Below are 27,988 nucleotides of genomic sequence, written 5' to 3'. Positions count from 1 at the left end.
AATTTCTTCTGTGAGGGTTTTTCTTGGCTTTATTGGGAATAAAAATACATACAAGATCAGAAACGATTAAGATCCACATCTCTACCACCTGTAAGCTAGAAACTTACATTCATTAATTTCTTCATGAGAGTCCAATACTGCTTCTTTCCCTCTTATTTTTCTGAGATGTCTGAGGATAAAATCTTGTTTCATTAGGATTCTGAAGCAACTCAAAGATCTGCCTCCTAATATTCTGTACGAAAGCACGGCCCAGAGGAGTCTCAAGAGTCAGAGATTTCCCAGAGAGCATTTGTTTCTATTTTCCCTCTAGATTCTTCTTATGATTCTTCAGATGCTTCTTACACAAATATTTAGCAGTAGCTCTCAACTGCATCATTAGAAGGTTAAAACAAGGTCCTACTTGTAAAACAGCAAACAAAAAAGACAGCAGGACAACATTTTCTCTTAGTAATTGTGTTTGATTAAAAAAAAAAACACACACACAGTAAACTTGTGAAGGAACAGAGTTTATGTTTGTGTAACAAATAAAACAGGACATGGTCTCTAGCAAGACACTTACTGCAAAATGTTTCATCATGCCCAGTTAAGTCCCTCAAAGTTTCAGGATAAAAAAAAGTGTCAAGAGCTTAAATTATATTTTTAAAAATAACTCTGCCAAGGATTTTTGGCCCAGAATCCAAAGTATTAAAATTGGATATTCTGAATATGGGATGCCTCCCTCATTTTTTTCCAGATATACACTGTGCCTATAAAAGCAGTAAGTTCAATGAAGATGAAAGGCAGTCAACATAGAAATGAAACATACTCTCATGTAGAGTTTCCAGTACTTGAAACTCACCTCTCCAGACCATTGGTGAAGCCAAGAATTTAAGTTTAAGGTCATAAATGGACAAATATGATAAGAACATCCATGAAGAAAGGAACTCCACACAGAAAAGTTTGGAAAAGTTTTTACTCCAAATGAAAACAGCTTAACTGGATCAAATATCATTGTTTACAAAAGGCAGTATTATTTTGTAGGTCAATATTAAGACCTAAGGCTGAATAAGAACAGTGTCTTTGGAAAGGCAAAATGTGGTAGTCAAGAAAGTTTACTACAACATATGGTTATCAGAAGACATTTTATTGCCAACCAGTACAAAAATCAATGCTCTCATCTCCTGATGTCTCATTTTAAAGCTAAAGCTTTTCCTTCACCACTTTTAAAAACTCGTAAATATAGCATTATAAAAAAATTAAAACAAGAAAAATTGCAACAATAAATTAAGAAAAAGAAAAGTGGAAGAGGAAAAGAGATGCTAACTCACCTAAGAGAAAATGTGTTAAGAGCAACAGAAAAGTGGAATCAAAGTATGTTTTCGTTCCAAGAGAAGTTTGGTCTTTTTGCACATGAAATAAAATAGCAGCAAAGAAAAAAGATAAATACAAGTGCACATGTGCCCCCTGGAACTTGTTTTTATTACCCAAAACAGTAGTACTCATCAGAATCAATTTTAGGATGCTTATGCAGGGGCTGCGAGTCCTCTAAAATAGAAGAATCACTGAATTGGTCCATATCTGAGGGGGTTTGGTGACCAGGTACATCATCCACTAAAGTGTCCAAATAGCTCCCCACTGATATTCCATCTAGTCCATCACTACCGTCTTGTAAACTGTTGCAGCTGCCCTGGAGGGATGTGTCCTGACTTTCCAGCAAGCTGCACAGGCTGCCACTCAGACTGCTACCTCTGCTGGCAATAGCCTTCTCTTCAATCATCCATTTGATCGACTCAATACTTTCATTGATGATGAGTAGCTGGCGCATAAGCTTGACATCAGTGGCTCGGAGATTAACCTACAAGGAAGAAGTTATTAAAAATGTTACCCATTCTTCTAAATCAAACTTTAAATAGCAGGCTGGATGCAATGGAGGGGTTTAAAAAAAAAAAAAAAAAAAAAGAGTACTTTCCACGTCTAGGACAAATCTATTCAAATAATTAAAAAAAGATTTTCTTATATTATACTTTCAGTAAAGTTCAAGTGGGAACCTGATGAACTACATGTTTCATTAATATTGTATTTATTTTATACTAGTCAGCTACAGGACTTGTGCACACATTAGTACAACGCTATTGGCTAAAAGCTCAGCTGCTATTACTACTCTTTGGAGTAGCCTTTTACTACTGAGAGAAGGAAGATACAGACCCACTTTGTTTAAAATTACAGTCAGCTATTTAGCAGATGCAGGCAGCATTCACTCCAAATTCTCCTTATTATGGCTACTTGAGTAATATAAAGTTCAGATATGCATGATTTAGAAAAAGACTTGTAGTACTTTAACAATTATTCATACTACACTCAGGTTTATGTTGCAAGTTGCCGTGTACATATATCTAAGAGTTAAAATTATATATATCAACTTACTGAAACCATAAATTTCAAAATATTTATACTGAGGTTAGATGGAGGTTATGATTTCACAGTTGAAAACTTATAGATTAACACAAAGACTGACAATTTGAAAGACGTAACTGAATAAAAAAAGGCACAGTAAGCACAAAGCCCTACACTGCAACTTAATTGTGCTAGTTGATGCACACACAGAAGTTTTTATGGTAAGGCACAGTGGACTATTACAGAGATGCACTTCACAGGAATTTCTAAATAAAGAGTCTGTGTTTTAGTTAATAGACACATTTAACAAGGTACTGTTTTACTCAATTTTCCACAGTGAGATGATACATAAAGGTGAAGTCAAGTGTTTTATTTGTTGATTTTCACCTGAAACAGGGTGACTGCTGGCAAAGAAATTTTATGGAACCTCCAAATTTACCACATGAAACAAATGAAAATACTGAAAAGGTAATCAGAGAAACTGAAGATGATTCAAGGTTTGCCCAAGAAGCTACTCCCATCCATAATGCGAGCTTGTGAAACAAAGCTCTTCTTCGGAAGCCATCCAGTCACGCAAGCGTGTCTGAACTGAATCCTGATGAGATAATGCTAGTTTTGTCAGGTCTGCAGCCCTTTCTGATAGCACCTCAGAACTGCATGATGTGACACTAGACACTCTTCTAGTCTCTTCATTTCAAAAGAGAAACTAGGCCTAGATGGATAGCTTTGGCCTAGTGGCAGTATTGCACATGCATGTTTAAAACCACTGGGAAAAGGTCCCATTTATTTCAAGCGAACAACTCATGAAGATACCATGTGTAGCATGTTACTTGTGACATTGTCACATGTTCCGATGTCCTTTAACTGTAGTAATCAAGAATACTATATGGATATGTCATGCTAATTAAACTGACTTAGCATATATAATTAGAAAATATTTTCACTTACATATAATTTGGATGTATTTCTCTATAAAAAAGTCTGTGTGCCACAGTGTCTAACATACAGACATGTCAAATGCTCTTCTTCCATAGAGGACTATGGTTTTAAGTTTTGGATATGCTGTCATGTCTCTTTTTTTGAATTAATAATCTGAAAGTTAAATTTTTCACTCAACTGAGAAATAAGGGAGAAAGTAAATAAGGTCTGTTATACCACACAATAGACATTTTATGCTCTTCTCCACATCCGTAAGTATTACACAGAAATATAGCATCTGTATTGTTCATTCACAATGGACTGGAATGAAATCTGTATTCTGAGGAAGCAAGTGCTCTATCTTGTTTTGCCAAGAGTACTATTTGGAAATGATTCTTTCCATACTTTAATGCCAAATTCTTCTCAATATCCTAAATTACACAGACTTGACACAGATGTTAAAAAGATGTTTGTTAGATACTAGAGAAGATATTTCATGCTTTGCTAGTACCAGACTGTTTATCTACCTCTTATGTGTATTCCCAACCTCCTCCCCTAGACCCAGAAATAACTTCTGAATTATCCTCATTCCAGTATCAGAGAATTTAACTTAGCTGATTTGGTACTGTGTGAACTAGCATTACCATTCATGGTTTTAATAAATATGTCAATCTATTATTGTTTCAGATGTGAGGTTTTGCAAATGCATTGACCATTTCCCAACCATTCTGCTCAAGCCTCCTCCTCCACTCCTACTCATAAATCACTATATACCATTTGCTCAGCATCTAGGCTGCTATTGTGACAGCAGCAAATTACCCCATTTCTCAATTGCAACTATAGACAGCAACTTGAATATGTGCAAGTTTGCGAACAGCAATTTCCTGAAAGGCTGATTAAGTATATGCTTAACAGAGATAGCACCAGCAAGCCACTAATGAAGCAGTCACTTTTATCTAAAGTGGACAACTCATGTATTTCAGATTCAGTTCACAGGAAACCATTTCTTGCTCTAAATACACCCACAGCTTCAGAATTTGTGCAGAACAGCCTTATTATGAGTAATTCTTTGCATTCTTGCTGACTTGGGTCCTCCTCCTCCAAACTGCCATTTAGTCACAAGTCTCTCTTACAAAGAGTGCGCTTTTCCTAAAGCAAACACTAAGAAGTGGTCCACTCAGTGTCATCTTTAACAAGGTTGACTTCATTTGCTTGATAACAAAAATGTTACTGCGGCATTTCTTGCCTCTTATCAACTTCAATCCAGAGAATCACATTAGTTTCTGCTCAGTTGTGTAGCTGAAAACAGTGCAACTGTTGGGGAAGATGATCCAGTTAAAGTGACTAAACACAATATAAGCTTATCATGTTTGACAGCTCCATTTGTTGTGCACAGTAACAGGTGCATTTCAAAAATAAGAGTGATTCACATCTAATATAGGTATTTCAAAACAGTTTTTGCAGCTGCTTTTTTGGAGTTAAAAGTAGAGCACAGAACCATTATAGGGAAGGCATATGCAAGTATGCATCAGCTTTCGGTACAAACCTGTGTCACAGTGGAAAGGACTTTTTGATGGGACAGAAAAAATAGTAATTCTGGTTACAGGCTGGCTGTTATATCCTGCAGCCTTTAGTTTGTGTAGTCACAACAGTGCAGACCCCCAGTAAGCATCCTAAATGTTTAGCAGTGAGCAGCTAGCCATGGCAAAAGGAATAATGAAACTGCAGTGGCAGTGAGCATCTTTCAAGTAATACAAAATTTGGTAGCAGAGTTGTACAAAACAGATTAGTTTTCAGGCACAAGATCTTCAGTCTGGAAGGGATGGCTGGCCTAAAAATTTGCTGATGCCTCCCTCCCTCCCTTCTCCCTCTTATACTGGCTGTTCTAACAAGATACTTCCACCCCTGCCACCACACACCTTGCTTATGGTCTTCCATAACCACAGCTGCAATACCGTCATCATATATTCAAATCACTCACATGACACTAACACAGAATTTATACATAGACACACATATGCACTTAGATACACAGAGGTATTTCACGTTTTTTCTACATGTAAAACACTTTCAAAAAGGACCTGATTAGGTTATCCATCTTGCAGCAAAATTCTTAATGACTAGAGCTGTTAACAAAGACAATTATCACTTCCAGACAGTCACCCAAAACAGCCAACACATTAGTTGTCCTACTTTTGGATCAAAGTTGTACTGTATCTGTTCAGACCATGGGCAGGGCGGACTTATGTTTTCTTACTCTATGTTCTTCAGACATAACTTCCAACCAGCTTAAAGGACAGTGGGTCCTCTTCCCCTTCAAAAATGGCAGAGCTAAAAATTCCATTCAATATAACCCTTTTAATCTGTCAAAGATGTCTGTAACACTAGTTCCTTTCTGCAGTTTGCTTTCTTTTAGATTCCTAGGATCACATGATTTCTTTTTCTTCTTTTAACTACATGAAACCTGAAGGGATATTAACAGTAACTATAAAATGTGGTCTGTGGAAAAAATATTCATAAGTTTATGTAAAAGATATTAGCTTCATTTTTTCCTCAACACCTGTATGCGCGTGATGTAACATGCCCAATAGTAAAAGGAAAGGAAATGAACAAGCCTGTATAACAAAATATTTCCTTCACAACAAATCATTTAGCCAAAGCATAGTGAAATAAGTCACTGAAAGACAGGAAACTTAAACTTACAGTCTAATGGATTCAGGGAGTGATTTAATTCACTCAGCCCAGATGGGATACACTGTGTAGTATCCCTAGCGGATATCCACACCGGGATATCAGGGAGGAATCTCAACGCTGAACTGGGGTTGGTTAGTGAGGGACCTACATCCCCGAAGCAGTATAGTTTTAGACAGATATTCCAAAACAGAGGTTGGAAAGAAGCAGTAGCAAAATGTGGGGCCCCACTGACAGCAGCTCAGAGGTGCAGAGCATGAGTCGTCTTGCAGAAGGGAACTATCACATACAGAGTTTAGATGAAGTGGGTATTACAGCCAGTTACATCTGTATCTAGATACTACTGTACCCACCTGTACTGACCATTTTCCAAACAAGCTCAATCTTTCCATGCCAAACAAGCCTGTGTGACAAACAGTTTAGGAGTTTTAGTGTTACGGATGTTTTCCTTTTTCTAGGGTGTGTCAGACAGACAGCTTTCCATTTTCTCATGCTATTTCTTCTATTTCCCACATTATTTAGTGTTATGCAGCTTTATGGTCACTCACCTATTCCTATCTCCCCATTCCATTGTTTTAAAGGCAGATTACCAGAGTTTTCCATAGAATAATGAATTCCATTAATTCATCCCAGATGTAACAAAATAACTTTAATAAACAATGTCCAATATTATTTGTTTTGAATTATGAGAAGTATGTTTCTTGAGAAAGCTAAGTTTATTCCATTTTTTTCCTAGTATCACTTTTCCTATTACAAAAGTTGAGCAACAATTTAAAAAGTAACCAAAAAAATTCTTTCCAAGTAGAGAGGTGAAAGTGTGAAAAATAAAATAAACAGTCACTGGCAATGTGGAATTATTTGAGGAAATTTAGTCTTATCAGATCAAGACCTAGTGAGCAACTACAAACAGCATATAATACTCACCAGTGAAACACCACCAACAGCTCTGTGACAGAATACACACAACATGCTAAACAGACCTTAAGCGACTGACTTAAAGTGCCAAATTCAAAGCATGTGAATGCAAGCATAACTTGATTGAAGTCACTGAGCTATTTACTTATAACAGAGATCAGTCTGGTCACACAAATATGCTTTGTTTTTTAAGCAACTACCATAAAGCATGAAAAGCATCACTTGCAGGTTAATGGGCTCAGAGTAACTCAATACCACAGAATAAAGAAATACTTTTGCTCCCATTTTACACTTGTTCAAAACAAAACAAATCTGCAAATGATAGATGAAGAGTCAAAACGCTTCTCCTTAAAACTACAGGATGCTGAGTGTAAGAAGAATAGGCTGTGCATAAGCTCCACCTTAGTTTAATTAGTACATAAGCATGTGCATGCGTTTAAATATACTGCCTACTCCAGAACTGTCCCATTCCATCAGAATGTTTGTATTGTTTTCTTTAAATAATTAAGCCACTCCAGGCGATGACATTTCAAGATCAAGATGAAAAAGCAGAGTGCCCAGTCTGACTTCTGAATATGAACACAATCTTCAGCACCACCTGTCAAAAAGCCAGAGTGTTTACATGACAGAGGGAAAGAACACAGGTTAATTAACTGTCCTTAGCTAGAAGGGATCCTCCACATACCAGTGACACTGCTGCCAATTGCGGGAATGCCCCACATCCACTCCGCTGCAAAGTCAACTGACTTACATTAATTCATGCTTTGCAATAATTCATTCTAACCCAATCAACTTGACACTGCGAGCACTCATTTCATCAGCTTCTTAATATGCATATGCAATGGCAGCAGCAACCTGGGTTACTAATGGGGCTACTATGCCCTGGGTGATTTACCTCACACTGACTTATGTAAAACAGACACTTCCTGTAAATTAAGTCAATAGAGAAAATACCTAGATCAATAGCTTTTTTGCACTTCAGTTTCCTTTGAGCATAGGTTTGTATTACAGTGTATTGTCAGGACACTTCTCTCCTTTCTTTCACTTTTGTTTTAGGCTTATGATAACCTTCCCAAAATGAGGGAACATGTACAAAAGCTACATTTAAGGGATCTATAGTTGATTTGTAGTTGCAGTTTGCTGGTCTCTTGAGCAAATTACATTGGCGTTTCTCAGCTGCACTTCTGTAATGACTCATGATAAAAACATTTTGGCAAGTCACAGAAGCAGTCCTGAATTTACCTGTTGCCTTCTTTTGCACAAGAGATTATTTATAATAGGGAAATGATTTAAGAATACACTGCAAGGGAAACTGGATTTATTGTAGGTAGCTTTCATTTTTGCCTTTTAACATCTCATTCCTCTTGAAGACTCCAAATTAGTTAAAAACCTCATAGTAGATTTTTAGGCAGCATTCACCACAATCACCTAAATCCGTGCTGAAAATGAGCAGTCATTAAGTCTTCAGTTTCTGTCTGCCCCCTTGATCTTGTCAGTTTGAAGAGAGGCTCTAGCCTGACCATGATGTCTTTTCAATCTGCTGCACTGCCAAAGCAACCCTGCACTGAATGTTTATGACAAATATTTCTACAGGTCCTTCTGTAAAACTTAGTAACAGCATAACAGCTTTGAGAACAGTGCTTTTTAACTAGGGAGGACAGACAGTAAAGAAAAAACCGTAAGCCAGTAAAAGTTTCTCTTTCTATAACAGAACCCTACCTAATGCCAGAGAAAGAAAAAGCACCTAGAAAAAAAATCACAAAACCAAACACTCTTTAAAGTGAGGAAGTGGGTAGGTCAAATCTGAGCCACTTCCAAAATAATCATGAGGCAGAGCAACCTGATGAGACAGCAAGTTAGCTCAGTGAGCAGTAAGAATCTTTTAATGAACAGGTTTCACAGACTTTTTTTGCAAATATATGAACAAAATACTGTGTCAGTATGGTTATGTTCTGGTATAATAAATTACAATATTAGTGATTCACATTTCCCTTTCACCACCCTATTTTAATGTATTAATTTTATACATACTAATTGATCCCCTTCAGACTTGACAAGAAAATACACACCATCAACATCAGCAAGTTGTGCAAATGTATTATTTCTGTAATCAAGAGGTGGATCTCAAGGCCTTTCCTCCTCCCTGGCATTTACATGATCCTTTTCTGGCAATTATTTATGGGTGGTCTGCCATTCCCATTAATACATAGCAACATCTGGATGATTTGGACAAATAATTCCTTCAGTAGGGTACAAAAAGCTTATTTTGTTTTTAACATTATACTGTTTGAAGTATCCTGTATGCTGAAGTATAATACAAGTTTACAAGTTTAAATATCCATGATGGCTACCATTGGAGCGAAACATGCTATACGCCAAAAAACAAGCAGTGGGGAAGAATAAAGGCTAGTTAATTAAGTCCTTATTTCTTCACCCTCCCTCCCCCCCCCCGAAAAAATAAGAGCTAAATTAGCTCTTAAAATACTGAAGGACCACAGAATTCAGAGTGATGAACATCCAGCATCAAAAGGATGAGTAAATATAAAAAGAAGCTACTGATTATTTTAAAGCCCAGTTGAATGAACATGAAAGGTAGAGGTCAGGAACTGTAGTGGTTTGAGAAGAACAGAAAGCTTCTAATCAGTATTAAGATTTTTATGAATATTTCTAAATATCACACAGCACTATTCTAAAAGCAACATCTAACCTTACAAATACATCTCCTACAACAGAGGTGAAAATGTCCAGAAAAATCCATAATATGGACCCACATACATTGACAGATAGGATAATACTACTGCAAGCATTCAGGTCAATATGCAGCAGCAAGAAATGGCTGCTGGTGTCAAAAAGCGTTATGGTAGATGGTCCGTCACAGAATCGTTGGGATGCATTCGGGTTCAGCCAAAACACAGACTGTACATTGCTTCCCTACTAACACTGGACAGCACGGTGGCTCAACAGCATATCTAGACTTATTTCAGTGGATTTTATATATAGCAGGCTTAACTCACTGCATTACATTAAGTCTGTCTTGACCTAAACATGCTCTTAAAAAGGCATGTTGAAATACTGGAGAAAATATCTGTTCGTTTCTGAATTAGGCTAGGTGAATAAGGACTCCAGCCCTGCTCATCCCTCTAAACCTAATAGGTTTAAATATTAACACTGTGTAAGTATGCTCAAAAGCATGGAACTAAAGAAGTGAAAGATCACAGGTTTTGCTTACAGATATATCCAAAGTGTGAAAATGTTGCTTTTACCTACAGAAGAGTGAACCTCAACTTCTTAATTTTTTTAAAAGGGGAAAAAAAAAGCACTTGTTTTATTCATGTCAGAACTGAGACATGACAATGTTAATACTGGGGACAAATCTGAACACTCAAAATTCAAGTCTGGTTTCATAATACCACTAGAGAGATGCATGAGTTTCAAAAAATTCAAATCTTTGTCTGAATTTCCCCAGAGTTCAAAGTGGAATTCTGTTTGTAAAAATTCTGTGGCCCTGGAGATGAGCCTGTTAAAAGGTGGGTTTTTTTTTTTCTTTTTTTTTTTTTTAAACTCTAACAACCTAATCTTTGCTAACAGCAAACTCCCATCCTAGTTATTGAAGGTTTAACTGAACAAGAATAAAGAGGAGCTTCAAGCCAACCTTGTAATTATGATTTTCTTATCTTCCGTCAGCACTGCTTTAATGAAGAGTTACAAAGTGATATGCTGATCACTGCCTTCTCTGTGAAAAAGGTAAGAAAATAATGTTTCCATGCTAAAAAAAATGTTTTCAAACTCAGTGAATGAAAACACTCCGCATCTTATCAAACAAAGGGTTTTTTTTAAAAACAAAAAAAACCTGTGGGGACTATTAGAAGTGGGATATTTTTCAGATTCATGAGGAATAGGGTATTTTTATTTTTAATGAAAGCTTCATCCAGACCTCCCCACCAGTGTCATCACCATCCTGTCAAGGTACTATCCATACATAGGCTTTGTGCCCATCAATGTACTAACAAATTTGAGATCTTTCAGATACAAAGAAACTAACTTGCCTATTTCAAGCCTTTCAACCAAAAAACACTCTTGTAAACTTCCAGATATATACAAATAATTTAGCTCTTTCTCACCCACTGAGAAAGAATCAGCTAGCAGCCAACTTGCATCTGGATCTCAAGGTTAAAAATCTAGAAGCAAACAGGAAGCTAGTGCCATTTCTAGCAAGCTGAAACACTGAATTTCGCCAGTAAGTCTAACTAAGTTGCTGCAGTCTATACCAGCTGCAGTTTGGGGCATTTTCCGTATGTACACTCTTACGGAACACACCAAAGCAATCCATTCTGCAGGTCATGAAGACATGATTACCCAGGCAAAGTGAAAGTATTTACTAAAAATTAAACAAACAGAAATCCTACGCAGAAGGCAGAAGCAGAAATCAATCATAAACTACAAACTTCCAGGGCAAAAACAGGCACTCTGTATACCAGTCCTTCCACATTATTTGATTCCTCCTCTGACTAATAAGCATTACCCATCCTGCCTGGTGTGGATCTCTACTTCTCCTACACAATTTTTTGCTCCTGTCATATTGTTCTTTTAATACAAAAGCCTCTTAGCAAAGATTTCTATATAGCAGACTACTGGGACACTGTGGTTTTATTGTGGTTCAGCACAGAATATTAATCACTACTACCAAGCACACTTTCCCGTGGCACGAGTTGAAGTGGATGCAATCAGGATAATTGGTTACTTTAATTCTGTCAAGGAAATACTGGTTGTAAACTAGCTGTGGAGCAGAAATAAAGGTGCATGACTTCCACAAAGATGACTAGGAGATGACAAATATGACTTCTGTCAATTTTCAGAGTAACCTGGGAAGAGAAGAACTAGACAAGGAAATCTGGGCCATAACAGTCAGACTGAACAAGAGAAGCAGGGTTGTACCCTAGAAGCGCTCTTTTGAAGTAATATTGTCATTAAACTGCAATTGAGCACAAAAACAAAAGTGGAGGAGAGGAAAAAAAACAAGCAAAAAGAAAGCCCCAAACATCATATTGTTGTCTGGGTCACAATTATTTTTCCTCTGAAACAGGAGGACTGCCGTTCTGCACTGGTGAATGCACAACCAGCTCTTGCTACCTAATGGTCTGCCTGTGGGGCAAACACCAGCCGCAGCTCTACCCCACTGTTCCAGTGACAGACAACACCAGGCGCTACGAAAGCAGGAGTGCATCAAGTCCACTGGCATTTGATGTTGAATTGAATCAGTGCTGTTTTGGCATGCCTGTATTACTGCTCTTCTCTTGCAGAGAGGCTTTCTCCTTTGCTCTTGCAGGACCTAGAGCTTTTTCCTACAAACTGCGTAACGCTGTGAACACACCACAGGACACCACTTGTGATGAAAATATTTCAGCGCAAGGGAAAATCCTCCTAAGTTGTATGGTTAATCTAATCAATTAATGATTGCAGTGGCTGAAGTAGCCTTGTGAAGGCACTATCCCTCTGGCTTCATGTGTGCTCTTCTCCTCATTGTACAGTTTCGTGAAGCCTAGCACAGTCCAAGTCCAAACTTGCAAGGACTCCCTCCCTGCATGACTTCCCAAAGTTGTCATGTTTTTGCACAGATCCATCCAAATTCTGTTATTTAGAAGACCTTCCTGATCAAGGAAAGGCTTCTTCAGTACCAAACTACATAAAAAGCACTGCACTACCATTCTTTTATCTAACATATTTTTGGCTTTGTCCAACACAGAAAATGGTCTTTATTATCAGCCAAACTTAGAACAAACTCAGGGTTTGTGACGTGGTTGCAAAAGGCATTCTCTAGGCACTCTTCCAAATTTATTTGTTAGTCCTCTCCCAGAATGGACTATAACTATTCACTTTGTTAGTTTTCTGCACAGGTAGAAAACTGGTGCAGGTCCTACTTTTGTTTACATAAAAATGTGTCACACTTTCTTGTAATTAGGACTGGTCTTTCTAGTCACTCGATTACTGGGGCAGTCAGGCCCTGAATTTGAAGTTTTAGAAACTAAACACCACCTTTCTAGCAAACACTATTAAGAGAGTACTGTCTTATTTGTGTTGAGCATCTGCCATGCCTTATAAGAACATATCTTAGTTACAAGAAGCAACACAATTATTTCAAACAGAACATTCCTTTAAACCATTGGGAGACAGATGGAAGGCAGAAAAAAAATACATATAATATAGATAGAAAAATGGAAAGAAGCAGAGCTTTTCTTTTTTCTTCCAACTGTGGGGTCAAAACATGAGAGCTTGAAAATGCTCAACTCATTTGTTACACCATAAGTCTTGGATGTGTATCTCCTTCATATAGAGAGGGCACAGTCAAAGCAGCAATGTAGTAAGATAGCTCTCCTTCTGGAAACGTTTTAGTTATGAACACATCTGGTATCTAATAACAGTGAATAAAATTATAAATTAAGCCAATAGAGTGTTTATAGAACCTGAACCTTCCAAAAGTTAAACAGCAATTTAGCACTGCTTTACTGGCACCAAATGCTTTCACTTCACCTGGCACAGCACCCAGCAAGGCCATACAGTATTGCAAGGAGTGTATTTTACAGCACAGCAAACGTAACATTCAGATAACTTTCCATAGCCACTTAGCTAGTTTGTGTTTCCTGTTACTCAACAAACATGTCGTATTCTTCCCATGACAAGCCATAAACATTAAGAATTGCCAGGCTGGCGGGGAGGGAGTAGAAGGATTAGACACCGAGTACTGTGTTGCATGGCTGTGCCTGTCATTGTCCTCTCCATACTTACGGAAGCTCTGGGAGAAGTTGCATAGTCTAAAAAAACACAGTAGTTAACTTTAGCATATGCTATACTGGAATATATAGACATAGAATATACTCTATACATATACATAAAATATATATTCTATGGCATCCTCTTCTTACTTCCTTTTAGGAAAGGAAGAAAACCTTCGGAGCAACTTTGAGGGCGGAATCCTCAACCACGCTTTATTCCACATGCTTATCCTCATGTGGAAAGCCACAGGGACTCACTGCCTGGACATTACACAATATTTATGAAATAACTGACCAGTTAATTCTATTTCTGGATTTGTTAAAACTAAGTTGAGTTGTTTATGTCTTCTGAAGCTGCACATGTGAGGTAGTTTACAGACTCAATAAAATCCCTTTCAGTTGGTTATAATGAACACTTTTCTGTCCCAGTCAAGTATCCAGTGAAGTTAACAAACTGCACAGGTATGCTGCCGACTAGGTTTTCCTATTTCAGTGAAGTGAGTGTCACAGGTTGCAGTAGAGAGACCACTGGTCACCTTGGGCCCAGCCCAGTTCTCACTAGAGAGTGAGAGACATGGGAAGACATCCTTTGACAGCTAAGCTGTAAACAAGTATTTAGAGTCAATGTTAAAAACCATAAGAAGGAGGGAAGCTTACTTCATTAAGCAAACCAAACCATATGTCCCCTATCCTGGTTAGTTCACAAAACAGAGTCAAGACATGTAGCAGTCAATGTCCTTAGTGATGTCTTCGTCTGACAGAAGCTGCTACACAGCTGTGAATTCAACAACTATTGAATGAAGTATCCTAGTCAGACAGCTGTCTTCTACAAAACAACAAATAGCAAAGCAATATGGATTATAGCACATCTATTTAAATGGAAACATACAGAAGTACTGTCTCTGCCTACTCCTAGCACTGCTACAGCTTGCTTCAGACAAAGTAAGAGCATACCTGGCTCTAGGGATATCAAGGTCACTCCAGCATCCCCAAGGCCCTCTGCACTAAGGTACATAGCAAAATGAAGCTCAGACAGCACCACCACTTCAAGGAAAGATTCGTTCATAAACAGCATTACTGTGGCCAGCGCAGGCACAGAAAATTTCCTAGTCAGATCTGGTTTGTAGTCATTCAGCTGACAGAGCAGAGAGCTCATGGTCATATCTTAACTGCGAAGTTCAGATGTTTAGGAATACCCTACCTTCTGCATTAAAGAAAGAATTATTTTATTTATTAACCTCTTCCTTGACTTTTACTGCCCTCTGAGTAGCTGAAAAGACCAAGATTTGCAGGTTTTAAACACTTAGTGCTACGGTTCTCTTTTGGCATTAATTGAAGTTTTTCGATGACAAGGATGGTATTTCAAAACTGTGCTTGAAAGCAATTACAGTACTGGCCACAGGACAGCAAGGCAACATCTTAAGCTATCAACATACATCCAGACCTCATTAACAAGAAAGCCAGACACATGAAAAGTCTTACAGAAGGGCTTTTTAAATATTTTTTTTCCTCCCTAATACCCAGTGAACTAATCAGACAAAGCTGGGCTGGAGTAATGTTGCTGTTCACAATTTCTGTGTTGATGGAAGTCCTCATACTTCAGTCCCAATTCAAGTTTCTGCTGCCTCTTTCTTTAGTTGCTTTAGCAATTAACAGTTCCTTCAACATTGGAAATATATTTAATAGCTTTCTGACAAACCTGCAAATAGCCATTTTTGCTGCAGTTCTTTTAGAGCAAGATTTCATAAAGCAACTTTTAGGCCATCTGAGCTTGATAAACTCATCACTTGCCTGTATGTCTCCAGACAGATGGTCCACATTCACAGAAATCATGCTTCAAGTTTTGAGCACTGCCTATAATCTACATTTCAGTGATAATTTTAAAAAGCTATATATAGGATTACAGATCCTGTAAGACAGATCCTCTGGGTCTGAGGTGGCCTTAGCACTGTTAAATAAATAGTTGCAAGGAGCTCAAATTAAGAAACTAATTGGTACATTGATGCTAGATGAGGGTCCGGTTGCCCTACTAGATACTGGCTCCCATTCCACATTGGTAAGGAAGTGTGGGTGAAGTCAAAATTCTGCAGAGAAGATTTGACAGCAAGGCAGAATGTAATCCACCATTAGTACATGCTTGGAATTAGCAGCCACACTTAAGTGAATGGGGGCTGGAAATGAAAGGCCGCATGCCTGCATTCAAAACACCATTTTCCTCCATTATTACAATATCTCCCATAATTTTCTGTTCAGAGGCCTTTGTTTTTACAAATTTCTATTGAAGAACCATATTTTAGTGCTGCTTACATGTAAGATGCCCAACTGTTATGGCTATAAATGCTGGGGAAAATTCAAGAGACAAACTGCACTTAATTTCAAATTCCCATTGTTTTTCAGCAGCTAAGATCCTCTGTCTTTTTACTCCCGTAACTTCATCCTCATTTTCTGCAGATTCCAGCCTCTCTTGCAGGACATGGACAAGACTGAAACACTGAAGAAATAAACGTGTCCACTGTGGAAAGTTTACAAGATTGAGCTGAAAGGCAGTGAAGAGCCCAAGAATCATGCAACCCTTAAAAATGAATAAAAAACATATTTTTCTAAACCATTTACTGTTAGAAAAATGTATAAAAAGGTAGAAGTGCACTTACTGGCCAGTCACCTCTAGTCAATATATGCATTTTACATTGTGTATTTCAAGTTTTTACAGTTCACACTCAAAAGGTTCTTTTTAACCTATTGTTAGCCGTAAGTATCAACGTAAAACTATGGCCTTCTGCAGATTTCCTCAGGCAGTTTTTAACCGATTTCATAAAAGCTAGTATAAGTCAGCTAAACTGTAGATCTCTGTGCAGATGGAGTTTAGTCTTCAGTAAGACATCACTTCTTTTCAATATAGATTGACTGCAATCAGACTTTAAAACAAAAATTCCAATGCCAAAATCCTTCCCCTATCCCTGAAACAAATAACCAGAAAAGAAGTATCATGAAATGATAAAGTAAATCATTTCAAATAAGGAGAAGTTCAAGCATTCAAATCCTTTTACCAAGGCACTGTGCGAGATTTGCCAAAGGATATGTTTAAATATACATGAAGTTATGTAAGCTTGTTCGGAGACAGTCTTAAAAGAGGGAGAGCTTAGCTAAGATCTGGTAGTGTAATCTGGTTTCAATTTTTTCTTGCTAGATTTGATCATTTTCTCTAGAGATCAGTCTAAAAATTCCTTTTAACCAGAATGTGCTGGTATCACTAGCTGATCTGCATTACATCACAAGATTATGAACTCCTCCACCACACCATGCAAATAGCAGAGTATGAGACAGACAACTTTTGAACGAGAACAAAAATTACAAGCTTTTTCAGTGAACTTCAGGAGGGCCTGGGAAAACAGCTTTGCTGCTTTCTGTATTCCTTTTCCTAGCACTAAGAGGAGCCTCACTAAGTATTCACTGAATAACTGCTTACCAAGAAATCAAGGTTAATCAAACCCTCCTACACAGGCTTGAGGCTTAGCCATTGGTAATTTTATAGTTAAGATTTTATCTACAATCAAGTTTAAGTAAAAATTCCAATTAAGCTAATAGCAAACCATAATCTGATACACAGCTTTGCACTGCTGACTAGACACACTGAACCAGATCTTGTCTTCAATTAAGTCAATTGATGTTATCATACAGAATGGTGTATACAGCAGCCTGTACTTAGAGCAAGTGTTAAAGAGATGTTTCAAGTCACAGTTGTTTACTTTCTATAAAGCCTGTCAAGAAACTAATACAGGCAGACCCCCAGCTGTGTATCTTATAAATCTACGTGAATTTGAAGCTGTTCAAACTTTTAAAAGCTAGGTAAAAGAGAACTACTCCACCCTCCAAGCTATGCCTTCATTTACATGCTAAGGAATATGCAACAGGAACAAGAAAAAGGACTGGCATTGTAATGAGCATATTTGTGTTAATTCCAATCAGTAGAAAGCACCATTAGTTCTGCTTCATTTTGTCAGTGCTTCATTTTAATTAGCCTTTCAAAAATATGTAGAACAAAAAGTTGTACCAAAACAGAACTACTAGAGCAGGGGAGAGGGCAAGGGGGGCAAATATTGACTGGGTATGGGCAGTACACCTTTGTCCACATAGCTTTAGCCTAATTTTGATACACTCAACTTCTTGGCAATAGAATAGTTTCCATTTCTCTATCACCTCACCCTAAAAAACTGCTGTATTCAGAAAACTCAGTTTGGCCAGTTCGAACTTGTTAACGGTACTTGATCCTTGAGAGTGTTCTCATTCAAGAGCTCATTTAAAAGCTTCAACATGGTCAAAATAAATGCTCCAACACTGCTATTACTCTTTCTCTTCCAAAACGTACTACACCTTTTTGTCTGAAACACTCTTAGGCAAAGTACAGTACTCTTTTATTGCACATAAAGCATACAGACTATACTCTGCTTTTTTTTTTAAGCTTTTGAGATGCAATAAAAAGTTGATTGGGGAAAAATCTGGACTAAAAGGAAAAAAAAAGATTTTTTTTTTCAACAACCTTTTCCTTCAAGTCTTAAGGAAAATCTTGCTTTGATTAGTCATAGATCCTGAGAAGCCAAAATGAGACTTCTTAAGAAGCAGTAGCAGTCTGGGCTTCAGAATGAGTATCATTATGCACTGCAGCGTGCAACTATTGAAGTGTATATATTGAATGGTGAACTCACAAGTATGATACACCAGCTATCAGAAGTTAATTGACCCAGCAATGGATGAATACACCTAAAATACCACAGGAGAGAGCAGTTTAACATTACTAATCAGATAAATTTCACACCTGCCAGTAAAAGGTATTAATCACATTCTAAGCTGACCAAAGCACAGTGGTATGACCCACTCTGGCAATCACAGCTTGCTTCTCCTGCTAGTCAACAGCCTTATACTTCAAACATTTTCAGGATCCAGTGCAACCCCCACCACAGTCTGGGTGGGAAAACATAAGGTAGAGAAGGGGAAGGTGGCCTGGCCAAGCAGGTCCACCTCTTAAGAAAGATAACCCATGGGCCTTTGTGTACAATGCAAGTGACTATGACAAAAATCAGGCCTCAGGAAAAAGAATGGTACTCTTGGATAGCAAAATAATTTAAGGAAGCAAGATGCAAGCCTGAGGCCTTGAGTCAGCAGACACAGGATTTCCCCACATTCACCACCCACCTGTCAGGTGCTTTAACTCACAGTCAAAAGCATCATTTCCAAGTCAAAGATGGGCATGATAGTATGCTTATCTCTCAATATTCTCCTGCAGCAGATGACACATGAGAGGTAATCACTTCCATATTTCTCTTCATGCTCTTCCAAGCCCAAGCACATGGCATCTTGGTGAGACAGCTTCCACCACCTAGCTTTTCCTCAGAAGCATCCAGCAGATGCTGCTTTGTTCTTAAGTATTATAAACATTGGTTTGTCATATATTAGATGGTTAGAAGAATAGAACGACTTCATTCAACTCAAAAGGACAAACTGCATTGTCAGGTAAGAAGATGGTCCTCTGTTTTTAAGCGAGCAAAAATTCTACCTACTTCCATTCCTGTGCAATTGAATTTACTCTGTTCACTGGAAAGATGACATACTTCCTGTGATAAGGCTTGGTATCTACTCCCAGGCATCATAAACAGATTCACATTGGTTCCCTCATTCTCTACTGCCAAGGGCTGAACAGACAATATCAGTTGAGCACAGAGGTATCTTGCAACAGATAAGAAGTTGGGATGAGATAAGGGAACATAGTTAACAGCAAAATACATCCTTACCACAGTCTAGAGTTTGGAGATCACTATGGTTAAATGCAATGACAGGTCAAAACATACTAATGAAATATCTATAAAATTTCTCTGTCAGATTTAGTTGAAATTTGTCAATACAGGCACAGTCACTGTGACAAACAATAGTTGTGGGAAGGAGAAAAGTTGAGCTGCATAATTGTACAACTCATATGAAGCCAAGTTAAAAAGAGAAGATACCCATTTCAGCCCAAATGATCTTCATTAATGGAGACAGTGAGACAGTACTGATAAGCCTCACAGATCAAGGTACCAGCATACCAACCACTGTCAAGTTTTGCATACAAAACTAGAAAAGAAGAGCCTAAATAATATTGCTTTGCAAACGCTTACAAAAAGCCTGTCCCAAGCCTGAAGCAATCAAGCAAAAAAGCACAGACGTGTCTGTCTGAAGTTCAGTGAGCAGGCTGCAGAAGCTGGCATCACAGGGCAACTACAGAAGCTTTATAGATGACCTGTGGTTTTCTACACTTCTCATTTTGTCCTCTTTTTGCATCTGTTTACCACTGAATCAGATATAAACTACTCTTCTTCACATTCAAGGCCTCTCAAAGCTTACACACATCAGAATCATAAAATGATATGTTATAAATAGAAGCAAAATAAAAAGAAGCTGGATAAAAAGTTTTGACGCTGTTTTAGGACTGAGGCACAGAAAAAGAGATCAGTAAGACTGAAAAAACAGATCCTCCTGTTCAGACTAAAACGGTTCCGACCTGAAGACTAATTTATCTGTGTTTGGCCAGGGGAGGGAAGGGAGGCCCATATAAAACACCTTTAAATCAAACCACATGGCTAGACTTCCACTTTGAGAGAAACAGCACAATTCTCACCTGAGGGAAGGATACTGTTCTTACACTGAACAGAGCTGTACAAAGAAACCTGCAGAAGGGAAAGAGATAGATTAGGAACACGCAGACCCCTGGGAGTGAGAAGAATCCTTTTTGACACAACAGAGAGCAGTGGAGAACCACAAGAAGGTTCACTTATGAGCTGCAGATTAGGGAAGACATCTGACAGCACAAAAAAGATGTTGACAGAGTAGCTGTACTTCACCTTTTACAGAGAACAGTTATCAGAGTAGTTTAATTGGCACACACAAAACAGAAGCCAAATGGGAGAAGATTTAAATAGGACTCCCATTACACGGCATGAGCTATGAGCTTAGATGCAAAAGAGAGCAAGTCAGCGATTAAAGCAACAAAGTATAGGAGCAGTCAAGGATGTCAAGACTAGATGATGTTCATACTGAGGGTAGCAAGAAAAAGAGGGAATGTGAAGATCATGACATTGAATTTTCAAGTGTAAAGTAGGTGATGAGGAAACCAGCTTGAAAGCAAAAAGTGAGGAGGACAAGTCACTTCATGACTTCATTCCCTAAGTCGGCCTGTCTCTAGACATTCATACAAAGTACCCTGGCTACCTCATCTGTTTCCTTTGCGTTCAAGTGCCTCTAACATCTTTATGTTACTACATACAGGTCACTTTCCAACCATTATGCAAGATTAAAAAAAATAAAAAATAAACATGAAGGATGCTGACAATGTGGCACTTAGTTAACTTTGTTAACTTCATTTGTTAAGTTAGTTAACTGAAATTTCATTGTGATCGTCACACTGAAACACAAGTAAAACTGGGATTTTTGAGCACTGCTTAAAGCATACATCACACTTGCTATTGCACAAGTGCATATGAGTGACCTCTCGGGGTCAAGGACATCACTTTAGTTATTAACTCTTAGGACATCCATTCGTGATTTCTCGTTGCTGCCAGCCAGCTTACTACTTAGCAGCCCTTTGGACCATGCCACTTTGCACTTGCATGCCTGCCGGGCTGTGGAGGGACGATGGTATGGCATGGTACTTGTTCACACAGGATGGGACTGCTCCGTGAGCCGCGAGTGGCACCACTCCAAGGCAGTTGCATAAGTCATCTCAACAAGACGCCAGCAGCATCGCCACCCGAGCAAGATCAGATTCCACACTGCTTTTATGCGAGCTTTGCAGCGAGCAACATGGAAAAAACTACTACTGAAAGGGTGTCTTTGGGGCCCCGTGCAGCAGTTACACTTGCTGATAAAAACTGGAAGCCAACCGCACTTGCACACCTCAGGCACCCCGCGTTATCAGCGCCCTAGTGACGGCTCGAGATTTGCTTGCTGCAAATTAGACTCCTGCTGGCGGTGTTACTTAAAAAAAAACAAAAAAAAACCCCAAAACACCCAACCCCCTAAAAAAACCCTAAAAAAAAAAATCCTTAAAAAAAAAAATCCTTAAAAAAAAAAAGAAACAGAGCGAGGCCAGCCTAGGGCATCACCAAGGCCAAGTTTCCCGGGCTGCTGGGGGCCGGGCTGCCCCGCCGGGACGCGGCCCCCGGCGCCGCTACTCACCATCTCCTGCCGCAGCAGCTGCACCTTGGTCTCCAGCCGCGCGAGGGCGGCGGCGCGGCGGCGGCGGGGCCCGGCGGGGGCGGCGGCGGGGCGGGCGGGGGGCTCCTCGCCGCGCAGCGGCCGCGCCAGGCTCTCGGGCACTTTGCGGCCCAGTTTCAGCTCGACGTCGCGGAGGTCGGGCGGGCCGCCGGCATCCATAGCGCCGCTCCGCTACCGGCGGCCGCCGGCCGGGCCGCCCGCCGCCGACATGAGGGAGGGCTTCGCCCACAGCCAGCCTCCCTCCCCCCCACCCCCGTCGGTCCGGTCCGGTCCGGTTCCGGCGGGCCGCGACCAGCGCCGCCGCCACGGGCACCTCGAGGCGAGTCATCGCGCGCCGCCGCCGCGCGACTTTAAGGGCCGCTGGCAGGTGGAAGGGGCGCGGCGCGGCCCGCCTACCGTAATGCCTGGAGAAGAGGCGCGGCCGCCGCCCCGCTGCTCCCGCCCCGCGCGGGGCTTTCCCGGGGGCAGGGAAGGGGCAGAGCGAGGAAACGTCCGCGAAACGCCGTGACGCCGCATCCAACAGCGATATCACCGACAGCGCTATGAGCGCACAACTACCATAGCTATTGTGCTAGGCCGGCTTGCCCCCCCCCCAAATTATTATTATTTTGCCCCCTTCCCCCTTCTCTAACAAGCAGAAGTGGCGAGCGGAGCAGCCGCCGCAGCCCAGCCGGAGGCAGCACCTGCCTTGCTGCGCCTCAGCCCCGGGGTGCAGCTGCAACGTGCCACGGTGGTAAAACACCCACTGGGCAAAAAACGTCGGGTGTCACAGTCTGGGCATCAAAGTCGCGCCCCTGCAGCTACAGCTGGCGCGTTTGGGGCGGGGGGATGTTGGGAGCAAGGGCAGCCCTTCCGCTCGGGTGTCGGGTCCCTCGGAGCAACCAGGAGCCTGGCAGTGGCGTGTGAGCTTGCGGAAACGAAATACTGTGTTATAGCGGCGCGCATGCACGCTGTCAAGTTATTTCGTCAGCACTTTAAAGTATAGCAGTTACTGACTGCAGAACTTTGAAAGGGTTGAGTCTGGTCAAGCAGAAATCTCGCAGATGTGACTGAGAATTGCAGAGGTGCATTGATCTGAGGCCAGGACCTTTTTTGTGTCAGTAAAAAATCAGACCGTCTGGAAATGCTTTGCTTCAGACATATGCAAAGACGTTTATGTCTCTCGTGTTTGCCAGGACTGTTTAGTTCAGATGACAGAAAAACCATCAGTGTTCTCTGAAAAGAAAGATAAAAGCAGGCATACACACAAAATCAGAATCCTTCCCCCTGTTCCCCAACACCCCAGCATGTCCTAAAGGTCTATTTTAATGTGTAGCTATTTGGACAACAGTTTATAATATACCCTCAAATTAATATTGATTAGTGCCATTTTGTGAATTAGCCAGTATCATATTGATGTACTTCCTATCTGAACTACGAACATCTTGTTAAATAGATGCTTTATCTCACCATTGCTACAATATCTAACCTTATTGTTATACAAAAAGCACCTTATAAAAGAGGTCAAACCGTGTTTGAACTTTCTTTTGGAAGAAATTTTTTTAAAAACAAAATATGAAAGAGTACTTCTTTAAGTTGTCAGGTTACCTTAATTCCCTTCCTTTCCTTTCCCTTCCCTTCCCTTTCCTTCTCATAGTGGAGCAAATGATCCAAAATTTCAAAACTTAGTTTTATAAAAATGTTCCTGTAAATAAAGTTTCCCAAGTCCTACTGTAAACAGTCTGAAAGTAATGAAAATAAGTTCTCTGCTGAAGTGGAGCAGCACTCGGAAGGTAGCCTACATGATGAACTCTGTATGTTTATGTATTTACAGTTTGCTAATCTGATGGCCTGATTCTCATCTCCCACAGGCTTTCCATCTGTATGGTGGCATGCAAATCAGTGGCATTACTCTGGAATTGCAAAGGGAAAAATGTTATCTCTGTGTTAAATCCACCCTCAAATCTTCAGGGTTACCAGATTTGGTAGACTAATCTGTTTCAAGGAAATAAGTTTCTCTTTAAACAAACAAAAAGCATGTACATCAAAGAGTACCTAAACTGTAGTTTCATCCTGTGGCACAGATCCTCTATCTTCATTTTAATACAATTTTTCTCTTCTGTTCTGTGCTTTCCACAGTTTGGGTCAGATTCAAAGTCTATTTTCAACCCCTTACAGTTTGAGTCAGGCCATTCAGATCAGTCTTTGCTAGTCTTGTCCTTCCTTCCTTCCGTCCATCTTTCTTCATCTTTTTTTCTTCTTGCTTCTTTTTCTTCTTCTTCTTTCATCCTGTTTTAATTCTCTTTCTTTGTTTCTTTCTCTCTCTTTCTTGCTATCTTCTTTCTCTTCTTTCCTTCCTTCCTTCCCTTTCTTCCTTTCTCATCTTGTCTTTTTCCTTGCCTTTTTCTCTTTTTCTTATTTCTGTTTCTTTTTCTCTTTTCCATTTTCTTTCTTTCTTTTCTTTCTCTGTGTCTCCAGCTAGATATTTTCAATGGTTTTAACTCTCTGTTAAATTCTTCTACTAATAAGTGCCAACTTCCTCTATCAAGAAATCTTGATAGTTCAGTCTAGCAAGCTGAGAATACTGGTGAGGACAAAAAATAAGGGCATGCAGTGTCTCACTGGACAGGCATTCAATTGCTCCACTCCATTTCTTCTGTCTTCTGCTGAGTATAGGGGCTGAGGAGCAGGAGCTTTTTACATGTGGCTGTACAGAGCATTGCTTTAGATAGGTGGAATCACAATTATACATTTCCTAAAATTAGAAATTGGAGAATGGATCTCATGTTAAAACATTTGAAAGTAAACTGGTGATGCTAAAATTACTGTACTCTGTAGTTTTTCTTGACACCTTAGAAACTTATGAGGTCTGCTACAAGACACTGTCTTTGTCAGGAAGGGTAAAAACATTGTAAGCAAAACCCTGGTGCCATCATGCAACACACCTGTTTCTTCCAAGGATCACACTGTCAGCTAGATTTTAAGAGCTTCAGGCAAATAGGTTAGCCAAGCCACAGTTTTTCAGCCTGTAAGGTAAGACCTTAATTTTAATGGTAGTTCTGTGCAGTTTTAGCTGTTGAATGTTTGCTGAGGATAATCACAGAGGAGATGCCAGGACACAGGTCATTAAACAGGACAGTGGGTGGCTTAAGTGGAAGAGGCTCGTTCGCAGTTTATATAAGCCTTCTTTTGCCTTTGATAAAAGGTGGTGCTTATGAGCCCAACTAATTCACTAGAAGTCAATAAGGAAAGGAACAGCAAAACAAAAAACAGATTTGTTTTCAGGGATACTGTGTTTTAGGGATGAAACATATGAGCCCAGGTTATTTATACCAGCAATTTTAATAGTAAAATATCTCTTTGTAATAAAGTCTCCAGGATGTCTTAGAGGTAAAAAGTAGTTAGAATATGATACATCATACCAGACTCTGGATGGGTAAGGATTGAAAAAATGAAAGTTTAATGGAGGACAGCTAGTTCTGCGGAGTTTATATTTCATTATGTAAAAAAAATAGCCTTTTTTATGAGGAAACTATTTCTGATAATAGAGCACATTTTTCCTATATGTTAGAAAATTGCAATACCATATATAATGAGGAGAAGAAAGTCTTTGCATTGTTTATAACAAGCAGCTTTAGACTGTGAGCTCTGATGAGTACACTATGACAGATGAGGTTTTAATAGTCCCTGAACGAATCCCACTGTCTCATCGAAGTAAGTAGGCCTTGCATAAATAATTGCTGTAAGTGGACCTTCCCTTGGAAGCAAGGGCTACAAAAGTGGGACCGTAGTCCTCTCATTAGAGGTTGCAGAAATATTAAAAGAGTTCCAGATACATGAGAACAGAGGGTGTGGTAGGCAGGAGTCTGGCCTTACCTGCTTTCAAGTGGTTGCCTCACAAATGCTGATGTTCTTTGTCACGAGCTTCGAGGAAGCAATCATATTTGTTTATTCAAACCAACACCCAGGAGAGGGTGAGGCACCTGGAGCTGGATGTTCATTGGCCATGTTTTGGTGTCACGTTGCGTGACTCCTGCTCGGGCAGGCTAATGCTAAACTTCTGAGGTAGGTCCATCAGAAGGAATGAAGATACTCTAGAATGGAGGAAATGCTGCATATGAGCAAGGTCAGGTAGACAAAAAGAGGTCATTAATAATCATCACCAAGGTGACTGTTACTCATATCCAACAACAAAATAAACCTGATGCTTGCTTATGGGGTGGAAGAAGGAGTGTTATTCAAATTTTGGGTCACATCAATGTCACAGCTTTTATTGGGGCAGGAAGAGGTGTGTAAGTAGTTCAGCCCAAAACAGGTTTTCCCTCGGTTTATGGGTTTTTTATATCGATATATTTGTATATATGTACATAAAAGAACTGTGAAAGTTTTAAATGGGCAGCAAAAGGCACCTTGCAGTCACAATTGTCATCTCACAAGCAGCAGTAATGCATTTCTCTGCACTGATGTGTTTTTCTGCAATGCATCTGTGCAATGCATTTGGCTATGCCCAAAGTCCTGGGAACATGGCAGCATAACCATGAAGGTGGAGTTTCAGTGAGAAACAGTGTTTCCTTCCAAAAGTGGTTGCTCTACTTTCCTGAGCTCGTTGCCATGAGTTAGAAGAGAGAGGAGAAAAAAATATATATAGACATTGGGCAACATAGATAGGTATTTTGTTGGCTTTGTGTACTGGAAGAATGTGAGACTACTGCCCTGGCTGTTTGGCAGCTTTTTCGAAGAATCAGATGAATCACAAGTGAAGGTACACCGAGAAGGACCAGTTCTGCAGTGTGATCACTAATGCACCACACTGGCTTCAGAGGCATTGTTCTCTGCACAGAGAGAACACAGAAGCACAACTAATGCATTATTATTTTTTTCTCTGCTGCTTTGTCCACATACATACATGATTTCATTAGCTATAAGCCATTGGGAAAGATTGGAGATACCAGCTGCATAGTCTAGCCTTTGCCTTAAAAATATGTTGAACAATGAACTTCACCTACGGGTCAAGCTTAATATAAATGCCTTAAAGGTTATGGCATACATCTATCTGAGCATTACAGTGGTAACTATACTGATTTATATATGCCTCTAAGCAACACTTAAGTCTGTTTGTAGAACTGGGGGCAACACCCAGGAGTATACAGCTATCCCAGCAACCTCGAAATGCAGTGGTTTAACCTTTTTATCCAACTGCAAACTACATAACATTTTTCTGCAGAAGCATCAGTCACCGTACTATGGCTTTAAATCTACTGACAATACTTTTTGTGGTCTCCTTAGCAAAACAAGCCTAATGAAGAAACAGTCCAAAGATTCCCCAGGGTTCATGAACCACAGATTGAAAAACTACTGCAATAAGCTGTGTTCCCACTGTATCAACAAAAGAGTCCTTTGGCGGGCATGCAATTCGTTATTTGTACCAGTTTTACAAATAAAATAAACAACACAACTCTAGTCAATGCAGCAGTTTAAATTAAAGCTTTTCTCTTTTTCCTGGAACAAAACAAAATAAAACAAAACAAAACTCACTCTGGGATTTTGCCAAAAATCTCATATGGATACATCGAGCCCAAGCATTGGGCATTGCATTACATTACATCTAGAGCAGAAAGCAAACTACATTTCTAGGAGCAGTTGGGCCTGACACATAAGGAAACTGGAATCACAACATCCTATGAATCATGCTCATCCTTTGCTGTTTTGACACGTTACAGGAGGAAATGTGAGAACTGCCTAAGGGAATTTCTAGCTTCTTCAGTTCTCTTCCTTTCTAATATCAGGCATCATAACACGAAGCTTGAGTATGGGGATTGCTTTCGCTGTGAAATTGAATGTTACCATTTTATTGCAATGCCATTTTGAGACACCATCACTTTGGAACCATTTTCATTTTTACTTCTCACTGAGTTGGACACATGCATAAGCACCAGTATTTGTACTTCGTTAAAAAGTCCCTGCCTGTGGAGTGTGTTGGGAGAATGGCATACAGGGTCCACAGTGGAGCCATCGGGCGAAACATACCTAATATACAATCTGGAGAAAATCTGTAGGGGAAGTTTTAATTTTGGGCCATACTAAGATAGAAATGTTAG

At 39.7% G+C, this 27,988-nt stretch overlaps 1 protein-coding gene across 1 annotated transcript; it reads right to left on the bottom strand.

Moving 5' to 3' along the window:
* Nucleotides 1–490: 490 nt before the first annotated feature.
* Nucleotides 491–22,278, bottom strand: LURAP1L (leucine rich adaptor protein 1 like). Its single transcript, XM_064501604.1, has 2 exons — nt 21,873–22,278; nt 491–1,834 (listed from the first exon to the last, which is right to left on the bottom strand). Exons 1-2 carry the CDS (start codon nt 22,068–22,070, stop codon nt 1,460–1,462), a joined length of 573 nt encoding a protein of 190 aa, XP_064357674.1. The 5' UTR covers nt 22,071–22,278; the 3' UTR covers nt 491–1,459.
* Nucleotides 22,279–27,988: the final 5,710 nt, after the last annotated feature.

This window comes from Dromaius novaehollandiae, chromosome Z, assembly GCF_036370855.1.
Source record: "Dromaius novaehollandiae isolate bDroNov1 chromosome Z, bDroNov1.hap1, whole genome shotgun sequence".
Lineage (NCBI taxonomy): Eukaryota > Metazoa > Chordata > Aves > Casuariiformes > Dromaiidae > Dromaius > Dromaius novaehollandiae.
The sequence above is the reverse complement of the archived record's forward strand: the minus strand, read 5'-3'. Positions and strand labels throughout refer to the sequence as shown.

Coding starts and splice junctions, on each gene's coding strand:
- LURAP1L (XM_064501604.1), bottom strand. CDS start 22,070: ATGGATGCCGGCGGCCCGCCCGACCTCCGCGACGTCGAGCTGAAACTG. Junction 1,835..21,872: donor AGCTGCTGCGGCAGGAGATG/GTGAGTAGCGGC, acceptor TCTTCCTTGTAG/GTTAATCTCCGAGCCACTGA.